Source organism: Sinohyriopsis cumingii, unplaced genomic scaffold, assembly GCF_028554795.1.
Source record: "Sinohyriopsis cumingii isolate HCF-2022 unplaced genomic scaffold, ASM2855479v2 utg000441l, whole genome shotgun sequence".
NCBI classification, from domain to species: Eukaryota; Metazoa; Mollusca; class Bivalvia; order Unionida; family Unionidae; genus Sinohyriopsis; species Sinohyriopsis cumingii.
In genome coordinates this window covers 345,061-365,148 of record NW_028315899.1, presented here as the reverse complement: position 1 = coordinate 365,148, position 20,088 = coordinate 345,061, and the positions used below count along the sequence as shown (strand labels likewise).

General features: G+C 34.3%; 1 protein-coding gene across 5 annotated transcripts in view; it reads left to right on the top strand.

Annotated features, from left to right (window-relative positions):
* LOC149774037 (nucleoside diphosphate-linked moiety X motif 6-like) overlaps positions 1 to 18,544 on the top strand; it is a 32,342-nt gene extending 13,798 nt beyond the window's left edge. For all 5 annotated transcript variants that reach the window (XM_089945881.1, XM_089945879.1, XM_089945883.1 and 2 more), the window contains 7 exons: positions 2,520 to 2,628; positions 6,340 to 6,413; positions 8,043 to 8,134; positions 8,859 to 8,964; positions 9,923 to 10,030; positions 11,258 to 11,460; positions 17,908 to 18,544. In XM_089945881.1, the coding sequence (XP_089802007.1) occupies positions 2,540 to 2,628; positions 6,340 to 6,413; positions 8,043 to 8,134; positions 8,859 to 8,964; positions 9,923 to 10,030; positions 11,258 to 11,460; positions 17,908 to 18,102 (867 nt within the window). In that variant the 5' untranslated portion in view covers positions 2,520 to 2,539 and the 3' untranslated portion in view covers positions 18,103 to 18,544. The remainder of the gene's footprint in view (positions 1 to 2,519; positions 2,629 to 6,339; positions 6,414 to 8,042; positions 8,135 to 8,858; positions 8,965 to 9,922; positions 10,031 to 11,257; positions 11,461 to 17,907) is intronic.
* The last annotated feature ends 1,544 nt before the right edge of the window (positions 18,545 to 20,088 follow it).

Here is a 20,088-nt window from a genome sequence, read left to right as displayed (position 1 = left end):
TATCTTTGGTTTCCACACCATAACTTGACCAGGAATTTTTGCATTTCCATCAAATTTAGCAAACAGGTTTACATTGACAAGTCGTTGAATGGTTGTTATGAGCATTCCGCTTAATCATTTACAGGAGTTATGACCTCTGATTGCCTAATGTAGGTTTCCGCAAAATAACTTCAATAGAGACAGTTCCTGATGGTTATGCTTCATTATTGTTGGATACATCTCCATTTGTTTCCATTAATATTTATGTTTAATGCTTTCTTGAGCAAATTGAAGAAAGCAGGGCCCGTTGCAGTGCTCACATCTATAATAGCTAAACTAATTTTTAATGAGTTAATTACAATGAGGAACATACAAGTTATTGTACATTCTTCATTTATCTGACCTTGGATAAGTCAGCCAAATAATTATGTATATAACATAGGCTGATCAAATCCCATAACCTGACATCTTGGACTATTCATTTTCAAAGTCCAAAGCAAAAGCCAGGACTTGTACTTTATTCCAGTTTTAAAAGAAGCAGGCAAGCACAATTTTCGTGATTTAGCTACATTAATTATCTTTATTTGGCCGCTTAATGCTCTTTGGGTGTACTGGATGCTTAAATCTACCTGTACCCATTTATTCAGTCACATCGTGTGATGTACCACTCCTAAAATAACTTAATAACTGTTGCGTGTGTATGGATTTCCTTGTCTGCGTATTGGACTTAGAGATCAAATTATTAGTCAGTCTACACACTTCAGGCAAACCAAATCTGGTATGATTAGTTACTTAGTTAGCAGTGTTTTCGTCAGCATTATGATATTGTGTTTACAAAACACAAATGCTTATCGTGATTTCAATCAAGCAGCTTGAAGTCAGTGATGTTTTTGTGCATATTTTTCTACTTCACCGTTAACGCCTTAGCTTTCAGTAGTTCCAATTCTTTAAGATTCTTTTCAATATTGCACTATTTATGTTCTTTTTGTCCTTACTTATGACTGATTCACAAAATGGTTTACTGTTATGGTGCCAGCTTCCATGCTTATTTTTTGACCATGTATTTACATACAAAATAGTTTGACCCAACTACTCTTTGAATCATTAGTCCATTTATGCTTAACTGACAAAAAACTTGCAGAGATGTCAAACTGAGCTTCATTTACGTTGTTGCTGTCAAAACCAAACGAATGCAAGCAAGAATATTTCATTTTCATTTTTGATTTCTCTGGCTCTTATAAAGAGACTTTATTGACCTGGTCACTTTCATGGTGAGAATTCCCGCAACACATAAATTTGCAAGTTCATCCATATCATGAAAATGCAAAAATGTAATTGTTATGAATAGAAATCACTTCAGACACATTGCTGCTGATATTTAATGAAAGAACAGAACTCCTCCCCTCCTCCCTTCCACAAAAAAATTGATTTGATGTAAACCATTCATGTAACTGCATGTGAAAGTAGATAAAGTGCATGTTTCTTCCATCAGGAGCCGATTAAATGCCAGTAATGATTATTTAATTTTTAACTGATTGTACTGAGGATCAATTGTCTGCATCTGATACTGTGGTTGGAATGAAATGATTACACCAATTAATCAAATTTGTGTCTTTATATTTTAAACAATGGATTATGTTATGATCACTTTTCAAGCAGTGGTCAAGTAAGGTGGATTTTTTAAACATGCATGTGGATAAAATGAGTTTGCTAAATTTATTTTTGCAAGGATGGTAATAAGGAAGATTCAGAGTTTGGGAAATTTGCACGAGTATGGAGGGATAAATTGTAACTTTGTAAAGGCTGTTGCTGAGTTTGAGGTAACTAAGACAGAAAATTTTTCATTGGTTTGATAATTACCCATGGTTTCAATTTTCATTTGTCAGGAAAAGATGTTTTGCAGTTATTGCAGACAATATCCCAGATGCATCAATCAATTGCACGCTTAGTTCTGGTCTGAGTGGCAAACTTCTAAAATATATAAAACGAAAAGTAGTTGTTGTTGTTGTAGGGTTTAATGCCATTTTTCAGCACATGATAGGCTATATATGGCGGCCAGTATTAATGGTAGAGGAAGAACCCAGAAAACCCCCAGAAAGAACCACCGACCCACAAGAAGCTACTGGCAAGCTTTCTCATACACCCACATTGGCCAAATCCGAGACTCGAACCCACGCAGACAGAGGTGAGATGGCAGTGATCCGTAACGGAAAGCACTTTAGACCACTCGGCCACTCGGGGCCCCACTAAAAGTAGTAAAACATATAATACTTATCTTTAATCAATATCTTTAGTCAATACCTTTCAAGAAGTAAATATCATGTACATGTGTTTCTGGTATTTGTTCTATAGATTAAGGTGTATAAAGCTTATGGAATCCTGACAACTGATTGAAATTTTGGGAAAAGTTGTAAGGCTTGTGGAAAAGTAAATTTTATGAAATTTCCTGTAACAAATAAGTGGATGAAAACAAAATTTAATCAACCTTGAAAACATTCATGATATGAATGCATATATGTTTTTTTTTTCCTCATCCACAGATTTATTTGGATGACTTGACATGGATGTTATTGTTGAGACTGCTGTAAATCATTCACCTTCAAATACATCTGCCATGGACAGTTATGGATTTAAGGTCATAAAGGATAAGTAAGTATAAATGGTTAAATTTGTTTATTCTCTTTAACTTTATTAGTTGAAGTGAAAGTTAAATACATATCTGTAGCGACATATATTTGTATGATGAGGTCAATTTTAATTTGCTTGTAAATCAAACCTAGTCTTGTCATAAATTTATAGCAATATGCCAATATTCTTATTTGTAATTGTGTGAATACTACTTATATAGTAGTATGCCCATATCCTGATTTGTAATTGTGTGAATATACAGGTATATTTATGCCCATATCCTAATTTGTAATTGTGTAAATATACAGGTTTATTTATCGCATATCCTGATTTGTAATTGTGTGAATATACATGTATATTTATGCCCATATCCTGATTTGTAATTTTGTGAATATACAGGTATATTTATGCCCATATCCTGATTTGTAGTTGTGTAAATATACAGGTTTATTTATCGCATATCCTGATTTGTAATTGTGTGAATATACAGGTATATTTATGCCCATATCCTGATTTGTAATTGTGTGAATATACAGGTATATTTATGCCCATATCCTGATTTGTAATTGTGTGAATATACAGGTATATTTATGCCCATATCCTGATTTGTAATTGTGTGAATATACAGGTATATTTATGCCCATATCCTGATTTGTAATTGTGTGAATATACATGTTTATTTATCGCATATCCTGATTTGTAATTGTGTAAATATACAGGTTTATTTATCGCATATCCTGATTTGTAATTGTGTAAATATACAGGTATATTTATGCCCATATCCTGATTTGTAATTGTGTGAATATACAGGTTTATTTATTGCATATCCTGATTTGTAATTGTGTGAATATACAGGTTTATTTATCGCATATCCTGATTTGCAGTTGTGTGAATATACAGGTTTATTTATCGCATATCCTGACTTGTAATTGTGTGAATGTACAGGTATATTTATGCCCCTATTTTGATTTGTAATTGTGTGAATATACAGGTATATTTATGCCCCTATTATGATTTGTAATTGTGTGAATATACAGGTATATTTATGCCCCTATTATGATTTGTAATTGTGTGAATATACAGGTTTATTTATCACATATCCTGATTTGTAATTGTGTGAATATACAGGTATATTTATGCCCACATCCTGATTTGTAATTGTGTGAATATACAGGTATATTTATGCCCATATCCTGATTTGTAATTGTGTGAATATACGGGTTTATTTATGCCCCTATTATGATTTGTAATTTTGTGAATAGACCAAAAGACGATACCATTGTAAGGGTTTTCATAGAGTGTGTGATTTGGATTTTTAATGTAGATTTAAATTTTTTTTAGTCATATCGCTACAATGTCTGCATTGTGACAGTTTATAGTGATGTCTAGCTCTGGAGCATTGTGCCGCAGACATGTAGCATGATGTCCTACCCAGTCACATTATCCTGACATGGGGCCAAGTGGTCCTAACACTAACCTCTTAATGCTGAGTGCCTAGCAAGGCAGCTGGTAGTACCATTTTTATAAGTCTTTGGTATGACTCGGCTGGGGATCTAACCCGTGAGCGCCCGCATCCATGTTTTTATAGTAGGTTACATATGTGTTTTGATATGTACATAGAACATAACAAGGATGATTTTAATCAAGATACTCCATACAATCTGCAGCTCATTAAAGTATTGTACAAGTAAACCCCAAGGTCACTTGGTTTGCGTTTTAAATCAATGAATGAATGCACATAGGTGTAAAGACTTTATATTTCATATACAAAATTGAGTTTTACATAATAGTGAAAATTTACATATAAAAATTTAGAAATGCATAACTTATTGCAGAAAAATATTATATACTGTTGTATCATCATTTTCATGGGGGACCAATTTTCATGGTTTTTGTTGTTACCCCGAACCACAAATTTTAATCCCCAAGGAAAAATGAGCCACATAGGATGATGCCCCCCCCCCCATTCTCTTGCAGTGTTTCATTCCTAGAGATTAACACAGCTACTAGTATTTGATGAATCAAGGTCAGTACTGTAATTTGGTAATTAAATATTAGCTTTTACATGTTTTTATTTTATTTTTTATCTTAACCTTTTTGAAACAAGAATTATAAATCATTTTATATTGTTTCAATGCACATTTGATAAGGTATCTGATATATGTAATTTTACACTCACTGCCTTAAATCGATATGTGAGGTAAGTAAGGATAGAGAGAAAATAGAGAAAAAGCGTAAGGTGTTCAAACAATAGTAATACCGAAAATGAAAGTAAAAATAATACAAAATAACAGTATATGAAATTAAGTTTAATACTTATTCAGATCAATTCTTCATTTGAGTACAACTGTTTTTGAAACATTTGAATCCTTCTGAAAGCACATTTCATTTTATCCAAGAATTTTTAATCCAAAAGAACAACAATCCTGTAAAATACTATAACTGTTTCTTGAAACACTTTTATTAATGAAACACTATGTATATACACTAATTACAACAGAGTATTAAAGCTAACACTTCACAGATTTTTGGACAAATCCACTGTATCAACATCGTGTCAATCAAGTCTCATGGTACTCAAAAATGCTTCTCAGGTAAATGATCCCCAAATTGCTGAATTAAACAAATCCAGCCTTCTCAAAACCACTGATAATTAGGTCCTATCTTTCATTCATTGTCGCGTGAGCTGCAATTATCCATTCAGCATGAATTGGCTTGATTAATGAGGTTGCAAGGTTTACTAATACTGTGCACTGATCGTCACCAGTAACATCTTTTTCCTTAATGGCGTCCATGACCTGTTTAGCATACCACTCGTGGAAGTTTGACTTTAATTCTTCTTTAATAACCTAACCACTCAGGTGGCCTAGTGGTTAGAGCATCCGCCTCCAATGCAGGAGGTCGTGGGTTTCATCTCCGGCTGAGTCATACCAAAGACTTACAAAAATGGTACTAACATCTGCCTCGCTTGGCGCTCAGCATTAAGAGGTTAGTGTTAGGACTGGTCGGCCTGGTGTCTGGATAATGTGACTGGGTGGGACATCATGCTACATGTCTGGGGCATGATGCCCCAGTGCTAGACATCACTATAAACTGCCACATTGCAGACACTGTAGTGATATGACAGAATTTTTTTTAAAGCTGCATTAAAAATCCAAATCACATCACATCACATCTTTAATAACCGATTGGCTTACTGTTGTTGGCTGCATTGGCTTCTTTTGATGTTGAGCACTCAAACGAAAACATGGCAGAAGTTATTAATCTTGACAGGTGTTTTATTTGTGCTCATAGAGATGGAAGTATTGTTTTGGTGTTGTTGGCTGCATCAGCTTCAACTGATTTTATTCATTTAGTCAAAAACACGGTGTGAGTATTGAACTTGCCAGGTCTTTGATTTGTGCTCATACAGGTGGTAGGATTGCTTTAAACATTAAAGTGACCACCATTTGTGTTGGCATAGTTTTATTCTTTTGTATTGTTTATTTTGGGTATTTGTAGAGGTTAAACCATAAAATTAAATACCTACTAATATGAAAACTTTTACAGGCAAAACCATGAAATTAAGTACCTGCGAAAATGCCTTTTTTCACAAAACCACGAAAATAAATGATACTACAGTATTGAAATACAGGTAAATATACTTTGTAGTAAAACCTTTATTGTCAAGGCATTTATTAACATTTGATCAGTGTTCGATGCTAATAATAATCTTGTTGTCTCTGTTGTCAGCTATGGAGGACTTACCATTGCAACAGAGGATCAGGACTTTAAAGAATGTGATGAATTTGACAAGAATCTACAAGGTAAATTAATGGGGCAAAATCTTAATTAGGAGAGTATTTTCAACTTAGTTTGATACTGCTCCCTCCCCAGTCCATAATTTGAATATCGAATAAAGTGACATGTTTGTAAAACCATTTAAACTGATGCCTATGACAGTATTTTACACTTGAATACTTGCAAGTTTCGGCAGTAAACTAATGTATCAGCAAAAGCTGTAAAAAGGATTTATTTTGCTTTAGAATGACATATGTAAATGTTACAGTCAATCTCTCTGTCTGGATTCTTAAAATCTTGATAATTGTTGTGAATATAATTTAAATTTTACAGCATAATTAATCCTGAAATAAACCCAAATAAAGTTGTGCTGGAACCCAATTCTCACTTGTCATAAAACACAACATGACTATTGCAATGTGCCATCATTAGGTCCATCACCTCGAAGGTCTGCAGCCATGATGATATCCACAATAAAAAACTGATGGAAATTGGATACCATTGTGACACAATGATGTCCACAATAAACTGTTGGAAATCAGATACCATTGTGACATGATGATGTCCACAATAAACTGTTGGAAATTGGATACCATTGTGACACAACGATGTCCACAATAAACTGCTGGAAATTGGATACCATTGTGACACGATGATGTCCACAATAAACTGTTGGAAATCAGATACCATTGTGACACAACAGTGTCCACAATAAACTGCTGGAAATTGGATACCATTGTGATGTTCTCAGTAAACTTTTGGAAATGTGAATATCAATTTGATATCATCTTCACAATAAACTTGAAAATTTGGACTCCATTGTGACATGTTCTTTACAATGAACTGTTTGAAACATGGACACCATTGTAACATCATGATGTTCCTTGCAACTTAGAGCCACAAATAATATACCGCTCCAGTGGCTAGTGGTTAGAGCGTCCGCCTCAGATGCAGGAGGTCATGGGTTCAATCTCCGACTGAGTCATACCAAAGACTTACAAAAATGGTACTAACAGCTTCCTTGCTTGGTGCTCAGTATTAAGAGGTTAGTGTTAGGACTGGTCAGCCTGGTGTCAGGATAATGTGACTGGGTGGGACATCATGCTACATGTCTGCAGCATGAAGCCCCAGTGCTAGACATCACTATAAACTGCCACACTGCAGACGTAGCAATATGACTGAAAAATTGTTAAAGCTATGTTAAAAAAATCCAAATCACACACAGAGCCACAAATACATTATTTTGCTGATAATTTCTCTACAGAATGTTTAAAAAATATGAAGGATCACAATCATTTTAAGGTTTAGGATGCAAATAATAGTTTTACTCTCTCCAATAATAATTTTACCAATTTTGCTGATGCATCACTGGTGATTAAAATTGAATTTGTTCAGTAAGCTTCAACTAATATAGTAACATCCTCAAATATAAGTCATTAATACCCTATCTACTCAACTGTACATCAACAAACCATTTGCCTTTTCAGATTTATTGGTACATGTATCCTGCAGTTTTGATTGCATTATATTTCCATAGCTTGGTTGAAGATATTTTGTTGACATTGTACTTACAGTCTATTCTCATTATTATGTTATTCATGATAGATATTATTGTACTTCACCATCATGTCCATTACTATTGATTTTATCACCAGATGCAATTCCAAAGTGGAGAGCTGATGGAATCAGGGGTTTGTGGGTGAAGATTTATCTTACAGATTCCACTTTAGTACATGCATGTGCTAAGGTAAGAAATGCCTCTTACATCAGTGGCATTCTTTGTTAAAATAAACTTCGCTACTGCAACTTATCAAAAATTTGTATGTTACTATGTATATTATTTCAACTATAACTGGGCTTAAGTTAAAATTAAAAAGCTGAGTAAGGAATTCATTTGAAACAAATCTATTTCTATGAACTCCGGGAGAAATTGGCTGGACATTGGCTTAGTTACAACTTCTGTCTCCTATTAAATAATTAAGAAAATTTTTGTACAATTTCAATAATTACAGAAAACATCCACTTGTGAAAGAAAAGGACAGAAGTCAGTGAAAAGTATATGAAAACTTGAGAAATATTTAGTGATTGCAATCTGCCATAAATCAGTCATGCAGGTAGTCCATTGCAGAAAGCCAGATCACCAACATATTCTTGTTTTTGTGGTTTTGATGAAAAGAGTCTCTGATCTTCCTTCTGTACAAAAGTTATGCATTTTAAAATATTCGTTCAGCTTGTATAGTCAGTCAGTGATAGGATACCTTTTCCCATAATCTTCTGTGTAATGACCCTTGCTAGGGGGTAGATTTTAATAATTTTTAGTTTGCTTGGTCTCCTGGTCATGTAAAGATGCCATTTGTTTTAAAGCTTGTTACCCCAACATTTAAAAAGCAATGCCTTTGATAATGATCTGCTAAGATATATATCCATAAATGAAATTTCTTCTAGGATAAAGTTGTTTAACTTGATTTCAGAATGGTTTTGATTTCCACCATGCCCAGCCTGGCTATGTAATGATGGCCAAATGGCTAAATGATGGAGAGAAAAGCATGATACCTGAATATGCCAATCAGTACCTGGGTAAAAATTGGATTACATGTTACAATATAGTCAAAATCTGCCATAAATATTAAGCAGTAACCTGTTGTAAATAAACAACTTACTTTTCAGACTTTATAAACAAAAGCATTGTAGAAATAAACCTCCAGTAAACAACCACCTGTATTAGAAGGTTATATTTTTGAGGACGAGATGTAGTTTTTTATTACAGGTTAGATTGTATTAAATGCTTGTGGTGGAGTTACACTTTGATAAATGAGATTCACAGCTCCAGAGCTTGGAAAGAATAGGTTTAATCAAATTCCTTTGTCATAACTATTCAGTAATGAGTTTAGAATAATTTAAAAACTTTAAAATTATTTGCCTCAACAGTTTTCTTATACATGTTGTGATATTTTTGTTATTTATTAATAATAATAATAATAACAAGGACTTTGTATAGCGCCTAATCTTTAGAAGCTCTAAGCGCTTTACAACATTAGACAATACCCATAACATAAAAAAAACATATAATGATATTATGACAAAAAAAATCAAACACCATGAAATTAAAAAGCATAAAAAACATGCTGAAAATATTTAAGGTAGGTCTTTATGTATCATTTGTGTCCCTATAAAGTTTAACATCACTATTGATTCATATCAGAGACCAGATGCCATATGTACTTACTTATAAGTCAGACCCATACACATTTAATCTTACATGCTTTTATACATCCCAGTTCATTTTGATTTTCATTTGTACAGTAAAGCTAAAAATGTTTAGTAATAATTACAAAACTGCATTCATGTTTTGTACGCAGCTGAGGTAAAGAATCAGTTCTTTCTGCCAACTCAGAACAAAAGATGTATGCAGTTTTGTGTACATATTTTTACATTCTAAAATAATATAATTGTAGAAAATATTGTTTCTTTACACATGATATTTCTAAGATCCATTCTAATCTTCGTCTCTTCTGTTTTGCTTAAAATGCTGTAGGTGTTGGTGGCTTTGTTGTCAATGACAAAAATCAGGTATTGGTTATTCAAGAGAAATATTCTATTGGACCAGCAAGGTGGAAGTTACCAGGAGGACATGCAGATAAAGGTAGGGATATATATATATATATATATATATATCAATGAAGTCTTTGTAATCATTTAACACCCACTCTATGTAGTCTCTGTGCATGAAGCCACACTTTGATTAGAATACATTTCTGCAATAATGTATGCTTAAAGTAAAATTGTCCTCCGTAGCTGTAGAAGTCACGTGTTCTGAACAGGAGTAGGATGTTGTATCTGGAAGTTGTTTTGGGTTTTAACACCATTTTTCAGCACATGCTAGGCTTTACATGGCAACCAATACAACTGCTGGAGGAAGAACAAAGGAAACATTGATAAAAACCACTGACCTTCAGGAAACTGTTGGCAAGCTTTCTCACATATCCACATTGGCTGAACCCACATGGACAGAGGTGAGATGGCAGTAATCTGTAAATGCAAGCACTTTAGACCACTTGGCTATCCAGGGCCCGTATCTGAAAAGAACCTCTTACCAATGACTTGCAACACAAAACTTGCATTATTTATGTAGTTACTTTCATAATTACCATTCTGATGATCATACCCATAACAATAGACATGCTTGACAAGTGACTCTACTAATGCAATGTCCAACTTTTGAATTCAGCCAAGTCTTAGTCACCCTTTTTATACACTTATCTTTAAGTCAGTGCCACTTAAAATGGTTCATTGGTACAACCAGTGATACTGAACTTTCTCTTTCACCTTCAGGAGCAATCGAGTTAATTATATTGACCCATGTAAATATAAATTTAACATTCAATATCACCTGTAGTAAATTATATACTTCAGAATTTGTTCTGTGGATGACCCCTATATTTCGGTATCTGTTGATCATTATTAATTCAAGTATTTTCCAGGCTCAAATTTAAGGCTGTATTCAGACCTCATTCCCAATCTAAAAATGATGGTATGTTCTTAAATTTGACCTGTAAGACTCCCAATTCAGATGAACAAAAAGGAGATACTGGTCTTGCATTGCCTATAAACTTGTTCCAATATATTTTTTTTTACAAATGTATTATAAACAAGATTAAAGCATATCTAAGACATTAAAAAAATGTCTTCATATTTATATTACTCCTAATTTATTTTATGTGTAATTTTTCCCACTTCTTTGGGCTCTGAGCCCCACTTCAACAGACTGAAGAAAATAAAGGCGTTATTTAATAGCTTGTGGCTCTGAGCCCCACTTCAACAGATTGAAGAAAATAAAGGTGTTAATTAATAGCTTGTGGCTTCTTCACAGGTGAGGATCTTGCAGATACTGCTAAAAGAGAAGTCCTGGAAGAGACAGGAGTGCATTGTGAGTTTCAATCAGTGATCGCATTCCGACATCAACACAATTACCGATACGGGTGCGATGATTGGTATTTTGTTTGTCTGATGAGAGCCACGTCCGAGAAAATCAAGACTTGCGAGCAAGAGATAGCCTTTTGCAAATGGATGGATGTATGTATGATCATAGTGATTATAGCTAGAAAAGTGTCACACATTTTATTTGTAATATTATAAACAATGTTTTTTTAAAACAGTTTCTTCAATACTCCTCATATGGGACAATCCATGTGGGAATATTTATGGATACCTTGGGAATTCCATTTCATAAGTATTCTATGATTTAATCATTTTAATAGCATAAGCATTTTGCAGATTTGGGCCTCTTTATATATCAGTATCATTTAGTCTCATTTGCAGGCAAATAATGAGAGAACAAAATTAAGTTTATCTCAAAATAACAGAGATTTGCTATATTTTGGTGTGTATAGCACACCCTTTCTGTTAAGTCTAATTCTCTTATTTTGGGGAAGAGGTGGGAATTTTATAGAAATTAATCTGAGAAAAGTATGAAAACACTATAGATGCCTAGATGTGAAATATTTGTTGCACGTTGCATTGTAGCTAAATTTTTACCAGTACTGACCTTAATAATAAGTCAAAAAATGCTCACAAACCTCGCTAGTCCTTATTCTTTGATTGCTTAATAAACTCGTCTTCATTCATAGCATTTTGTTGTGGCTCAACCGGAAATACATGTACATAATGACTGGTAAATTGTTTTTCTAAACCTGTGCAAGGTATCTCATTTAAGCAGAACAAATATATGATTGATATACCTGTCAGTATTCAGTATTTGATAACTGTGCATCAAATACAATTTTTGTCTGATGCTCTCATTAGAGGCACATTTATGGCATCATTTTCATAACAATGGTTTGTCTGTTATGGTAGGGGCCAGCAAGGTCAGCTTTTATGGTGATTCTTGCCTGTACAACTAATTGTAGGAAACTTTCCTCCTTTGATATCATTATATCAGTGGTGCTTGCCTGTACCACTGATGGTGGAAAGCTTCCCTCCTTACTTATTTTCAAGAGGAAGACACTTCCAAAGGGTGCAGTATGGCTAAATGTGATTATTGTTAGGTACCAGGAAAAGAAATTGATACATGAAACATTAATGAAGGACTGAATAAAAAAAATGAATGAGAAAATGGTCAAGTGTTTACACCAGAAAATGTTTATTTATTCTGATACCACATTCAGACCATGTCAAGGACTGACTACTGGACCATTCTGGGCATATTTCCTGGTGATATGACATCAGTGCTTTTGCCCTTAAATGTCAGATTCAACAAGCCCATGAAAACCATGCTCAGAAGGAGATAGAATATGTGGTTTGTATTTACACTGTCTGGAAACATGAGGAAACCCGAGAAGACTGATGTCCAAGAATCATCCATGCCTTCAAAAATTGCTGCTCTCAAATAAAACGGATAGCAGAGAGGATGATGCCTTGTGGAAAGACAGTGCTAAGTATGAACATAACCCAGAGAGCAAGAATGATGACAAAAGTGAAAGCTATTATGCAGAAATGTCTGGAATGATGACAAACAAGGACTCATAACAACATTTCTCAAATGATGACATTGAAGAGGAATTTGATGCAATAGACTGAACTCAACAACACCAACATTAAAACATAAAATCAGTGAAATCTTACTGATATATTTTCAGTATTACCAATTTTTTCATTCACTATCCAAAATGGCCAACTGTTGTCACACAACAAAACCAGTGTAAAATCATCACGATTTTCAAGTGTTTTATATCACATGTTATGTGGCAGAACTAATTTTTTTTTCCCTCGTTCTGTGTTGGGAGCCCCGAGGGCCAGGTGGTCTAAAGCACTCTCCGTTACGGTTCACTGCCATCTCACCTCTGTCTGCGTGGGTTCAAGTCTTGGATTCGGCCAGTGTGGGTATGTGAGAAAGCATGCCAGTAGCTTCTTGTGGGTCGGTGGTTCTTTCCGGGGTTTTCCCGGGTTCTTCCTCCACCATTAATACTGGCCGCAATGTATAGCCTATCGTGTGCTGAAAAATGGAGCTAAACCCTACAACAACAACAACAACAACAACATTCTGTGTTGAAAATTGGTACATGTTATACACACTAAAATACTGCATGTGTATTTTCAAATTCTCTCTCATTTAATTTATTAACCCGACTGAAAGTCACATTGGGTGGTAATTCATTTATAGGTGACCTAATTAATTTATCAGTTGTACCTAAATATTACTTCTGTTTTGGTCTAATTGATTTAAACTGGTATTATTCCATATTACTGCACACATTTTTAAATAATGATTCCTTCCCAAATACTGGAATAAAGCATGTTGGCCCAATATTTTCAACCTTTGTGTAGAACAGAAAATTAAGAAAGATAAACCAGTAATCTATATAAACAAAATACAGATTTGAAAATAAGTTGTTTCGATGTTGGAAGTACAATTAAGTAGTTTATTTTTCCATTATATTTATTTTCATTGGCACAAGACAAATATTATTTAAGTAGGCTTGTCCAATCAACTGAAATCAAAAGTCTCTTGGTTTTGAACTCATTACTTGTAGGGTGATCTGTGCAAGATGAAATTTTTAATTCATTTTACACAATTCCTGTATTGTTTTACAAAATCTTATGTTAATATCATGACAGTTGTGGAAAAAATATAGACCATTTTTTAACTCTATTCCTGGCAATAAACTTAACTTTATGTGTTAGATGAGCTTCCTATTAAGATTCATCAGTACATTTATATATTTTTGCAGCTGTACTTTTGCTGTACTTGATGTTGTGGTGCATTAGAGCCTTGCTTGATAAAGTCATATAGGACCTATAGTAATTTTCCTGTCCATCTATCTGGCTCATGGTCCAGATTTACATTGATAAAATCATATAGGACCTATAGTAATTTTCCTGTCCATCCTTCTGGCTCACGGTCCAGATTTACATTGATAAAGTCATATAGGACCTATAGTAATTTTCCTGTCCATCCTTCTGGCTCATGGTCCAGATTTACACTGATAAAGTCATATAGGACCTATAGTAATTTTCCTGTCCATCCTTCTGGCTCATGGTCCAGATTTACACTGATAAAGTCATATAGGACCTATAGTAATTTTCCTGTCCATCCTTCTGGCTCATGGTCCAGATTTACATTGATGAAGTCATATAGGACCTATAGTAATTTTCCTGTCCATCCTTCTGTCTCATGGTCCAGATTTACATTGATGAAGTCATATAGGACCTATAGTAATTTTCCTGTCCATCCTTCTGGCTCATGGTCCAGATTTACATTGATGAAGTCATATAGGACCTATAGTAATTTTCCTGTCCATCCTTCTGGCTCATGGTCCAGATTTACACTGATAAAGTCATATAGGACCTATAGTAATTTTCCTGTCCATCCTTCTGGCTCATGGTCCAGATTTACATTGATAAAGTCATATAGGACCTATAGTAATTTTCCTGTCCATCCTTCTGGCTCATGGTCCAGATTTACATTGATAAAGTCATATAGGACCTATAGTAATTTTCCTGTCCATCTATCTGGCTCATGGTCCAGATTTACATTGATAAGACTTTGAATGAGCTGGATTTCCATTATTCTGCTTTTATCATTTAGAGAAGTTATGGCTGCTGAATGCCCATTCTCCTTACTTTAGTTGACCAACATGAAATCTAATTGAACAAATTCGTGAGCAGAGTCTTAAGAGCTCTGATGTATATTTTCTGTTTTTGGTGTAAACCTACCATCTGCTTCATTTAGTCATTTTGACACGTTTTCTACTTACATTCTGACATATTTTTAATTGAAGTTTTCATATGACAGTTCTTGTGCATTCATGATAATTAGAATTTTATTCATTCCAAGAAGTAAAAATGTTCTCGTACATAGAGGTCCCTATTGAGGGAATCTGCTTCTAGAAGATACCTTGTCTTGCACCAAAGTATTTTTTTAAAGAATTATTACCATCACAAGAGTCCAAGTCTCAAATGACTCCATCATTTCACTGCTTTTTTTTTTAATTGCCATTTGTTGGAGTTTATGGTGCTGCACTGACTTTTATAGCTCTTACAGCTTACTGATGTCTTAGATTATCTGTGTGCAGATGGGTCTCCCTCACATTTGTATGGCCTTATTTGAGGATGCCCTAAGAATGGGTACCCAAGGTGGCCCTCAGATGGACGCCAGCTGGTAAGTGCAGATGTGATAAAGATAATATGGTGAAGGACAGTAATGACCGAGATGGAAGAGATGGGATATTCCTGGGGGGAGGCACAAGCCATTGCTCAAAACCAACCTAGATGGCAGAAGATAGTTGCAAACTTATGTCTCGGACGGGATGAAGAGGACAATGCAACTCAGTGAACTGTCAGGACTTGTGACATTTCACCACAATAATTGAGGATGTAATTTTTAAAAAATGACTAAAATTAATAACAGATATGTAAATGGGTGATTAGAAAGACGAAGCAACACAGTGACTTGCATCTTGTACCTCTGGTGTACACAAGATGGAAACACAAATAGTTTTTAATTGAATCACACACATGGTAGGGCAGAGATAATGTTATCTGTATTTTTTTTTAGGAAAAAACATTCTGTGATTTTATGCAGAAAGTCTGTTTGTTGTAACTCTTATTCCTTCAAATTAAGTATGATATACTTCAAGGACAACATTCTCCATGTCTATCTATACTTCAAGGACAACATTCTCCATGTCTATCTGTACTTCAAGGACAACATTCTCCATGTCTATCTAACCTGGACAACTAAATATCATTGTTGGACAAGTTACGTTTCATGTATATAGCCTAATTTATACATGAAAACATCCCCCAAAATTGGATTTCAAGACAGTTTTTCCAGCATCATCATTGCCAAGCTTTACTGGAATTGCGGCCCAAAGATAATTGTTTGATAAAGATTATGGAAGGGCACGACAAAGTTTATCTGATCTTATAGCCTTGATAACTATACATCACATTCCATTTTCTCTGCAGTTGCATTATATCTTTGTCATAAAATAGTAACCTTTTCTACCCAAAGTGTCTGTACAGTCAAAACTTGGTGTCAGCTCTTTTCTGTCCTTCCTGGAGGTACAGTATATATGTGCACTTTTGAATACAGTACATTATCTTTAATCTTTTGGAACACAAAAATGTTCAGATTTATGAGAATTCGGGATTTTCCTGGTCATCAGTTTTAGGGGTTATTAAAGCGATGACTTATTTTTTTGGTGTATAAATTCATGTATTGAGAAGGGAGTGCTATTATTTGTGTACAGGAGGATCATTGTTATTTGGGTTATGGGTTACATTTGTGTTTTCGGTCTTTACACTTGTTATTTAGCAACCTTCAATCCATGAAAATTTATATACCACAAATAATACTGAATTCATAATATACCAAATCTGTTGTTGTTGTGGGGTTTAACGCCATTTTTCAGCACACGATAGACTATGTATGGTGGCCAGTATTAATGGTGGGGGAAGAACCACCGACACCACAAGAAGCTACTGGCAAGCTTTCTCATATACCCACATTGGCCAAATCCTAGACTCAAACTATACCAACTCTGCTTGTTTGGGAAATATATATGTGGTTCAGAAAAATCAAAAATTTGGATGAATTATTTTGATTCAGGTAGGTTGTACTGTAATTTGGAGGAAGAAGTTTATCATTGCATTATTCAAAACTTTGAATTAAATACCATTGTTATCTGTTTACAAGATGTAACCAACTGTGTATAGTACAGATGTAGCCAACTGTGTATAGTATAGATGTAGCCAACTGTGTATAGTATGCATGTAGCCAACTGTGTACAGTATGGATGTAGCCAACTGTGTACAGTATGGATGTAGCCAACTGTGTACAGTATAGATGTAGCCAACTGTGTACAGTATAGATCCAGATCTGCTGTCATATAATGCACAGATAGATCAGCAGCTGACTGGGTCATTTCAAACTGTACACTGATCTGCCAGAACAATATCTCATGGCAGGTCTGGTTCTATGTCCTGGCAAAATCAGCATCAACTTTGATCATTCACTTATGATTCAAAACAGATGGCATATACACTGATCTGCCAGTACAATATGCCATGGCAGATTTGGGTCTGTGCACATGCAGATCAACATTTACATGGATCATTGAGGTATGATTTCAAACAATTGTCATAGACTATCTGCCAGCACAATATTCAGTTGCAGCTATGGGTTTGTGCCATGGACACCTGCACATAGGTGTAGGGGAGGGGCACCTGGATGTGCATTATTCACTGATATTATATTATAGAAAACCAATGATCTGGAACTTCATATTTGAATTTTTCTCCTATACAATCTCCCACTACATTCCCTGAAAATGTGAATATCCAATAGTTTATAATCCAACGTCTGGATGACTAGTTTCTGAACAAAATCATTGACTTGGGGTGGGCTGGGATAATTGGGTTCAGTGCATCACATTAATGCAATATGGACTCTAGGTGGGTTGGGATAATTTGTGTTATACTGCATCATGATAATGCAATATCTGTTTTCTTTTTCTGCAGATTGATGAGTATATGAATGATTCAGGCCTGACTGATGCCAACCGTTTCTTTGCTCAGTGTTACAAAGAAGGAAAGATTCAAGGCAACATGGCCATTATGCCAGCCAAAGTCCTGTCTTACAACAATATGACATACCACAATATATATAAAATTCAGTCTTTAGATGAGGCAGATATCAACATTAATTTACCATAAAGTGTTAATGCTTGTATCTAGATTGCAGAATCTTTTAATATGCAATTTATTTTTATATGTTGTGTGAAGGAAGAAGAAAAAAACTGTTGAATTATGATAAAATTATTTACTACTGTCAGGGTCAGGGTCATTCACTTACGACTTACATGATATAAAGTTCTTGTTGTCAAATAGTAACCTCAGTACACGTGTTAATTTGAGGTAAATATTGAAAGTATTGACATATATTTTTTCTAACAAAAAGTTAAGATTTTTTTCACAATCTACTAAGATATTGCAACAAGTGATAATCTGCAAATTCTGGAATAGTGATTCAAGTTGAATTTTGCGTGAAAAAATGAAAGAAAAGAATGGTAGATGGTTCCTATACCTGTTGCCAATGATGCTGAGAATTTTTAAGTCCATCTGTATGAAGAAAAATAAAGCAGACTTTTCACTCAGATTTTGTTGCTCTGAATAGGATTTTATTTAGCATTTAATTTACTTAGACTGTCAGATTATAATCTTATTTTTATCCTCAAACTCCGACTAAACAGTTCTAAATTCTAATCCATGATTGTCAGTCATTTTTGTTAGCCAGTCAGGCATGGAGAATCATAAATCTTGTCATCTTGTGTGTTTGTTTGTATTTGGTGTAAACCAAGGACATTCATGAGATTACACACCAACGTACCGAGGACGTCCTAGGTTGGAAAAATGGTAAAATCTTGCTTCTACTAACTATTTTAACCTAGAATGATGTAAAATCATGATTTGTAGGAAGTCCCCGTTTACACGTTTAGTGTTTGTTTGCGATTTTGGGGTGTATCTTTCTTCCAAATCTGGCAATACACATGCCTGAAACCATGTCCTCGATAGCCTGGTGGAAAACTTGTATCAAATTGCACGTTGCGAAAATGTTATCTCCCTTTAGATCCAAGTATCAAATACCAACTACTTAGTTAAACTATTAAAAAAAACTGGTACATATAACAGTCCCTTGTAATTTTATTAATATTTCATGCATGTGAGACAATAGTGTTGGGAAACTAACGATACATTCATACCATACATGTCGAATACAGGCAAATAAATCTATGACAAGTATGAAAGAAGTACATTAAAATGCTATTGAACATACGCATAAATTCATTTTAGAAATGTACCAAAATCGCCTAACTAACCCACCCATCTGTAAAGTTAAAACGTCCTGTTTGCAACGAGGTTTTACACATGTAAAGATATTGAAAAGACGTCATTGATATGCAAAAGTTATTTTATGATTTATTAAATGAGCTATATCCGCCTTTATTTTATCATTTGCCTACTTAGTATTCAAACAGGAGGGAACAGGTGAGATTGAATTATCACGAACCGAATTTAAAAGTTACACGCACAGAACTTCATTAAATATATAGAAAGATAAATATATTATATAGAGGTCAAACATTTATCATCAAGATGATTATTCCCAAAATGAAACACTTAATTACAGCAATATGTTTTTCATTGTTGTGCTCTTAAGAATAATAATAATAATAATAATAATGAGGACTTTGCATTGTGCCTAATCTTTAGAAGCTCTAAGCACTTGACAACAATAGACAACACCTAAAACATAAAAAACATATATAATGATATGATTAAAAAAAGCAAACACCATGAAATTATAAAACATAAAAAATGCTGAAAATATTTCAGGTAGGAAACATTATTAGGTCTTTAAGCTTGTTCTTGCAGTCAAAATAGGTGAGTTTTAAGACCTGCAGCTACATGAGCAAGTAATCATAAACTATTGAATGCATTCAGTGTTCTTTTAAATGTATATACTTGCTTCAGGTGGTGATTTGATGACTTTGATTAACATATCAAAGACCTTTCAACTCTTACGATTTTGCTGTAAATCTTACAAAAATTACCCTTAAAATACAGATTTATGGCATACTAGCAAAAACTACAGACAAATTTTGGTTGCCAAAATATCTGGATAATTGGTTCATCTGTGTT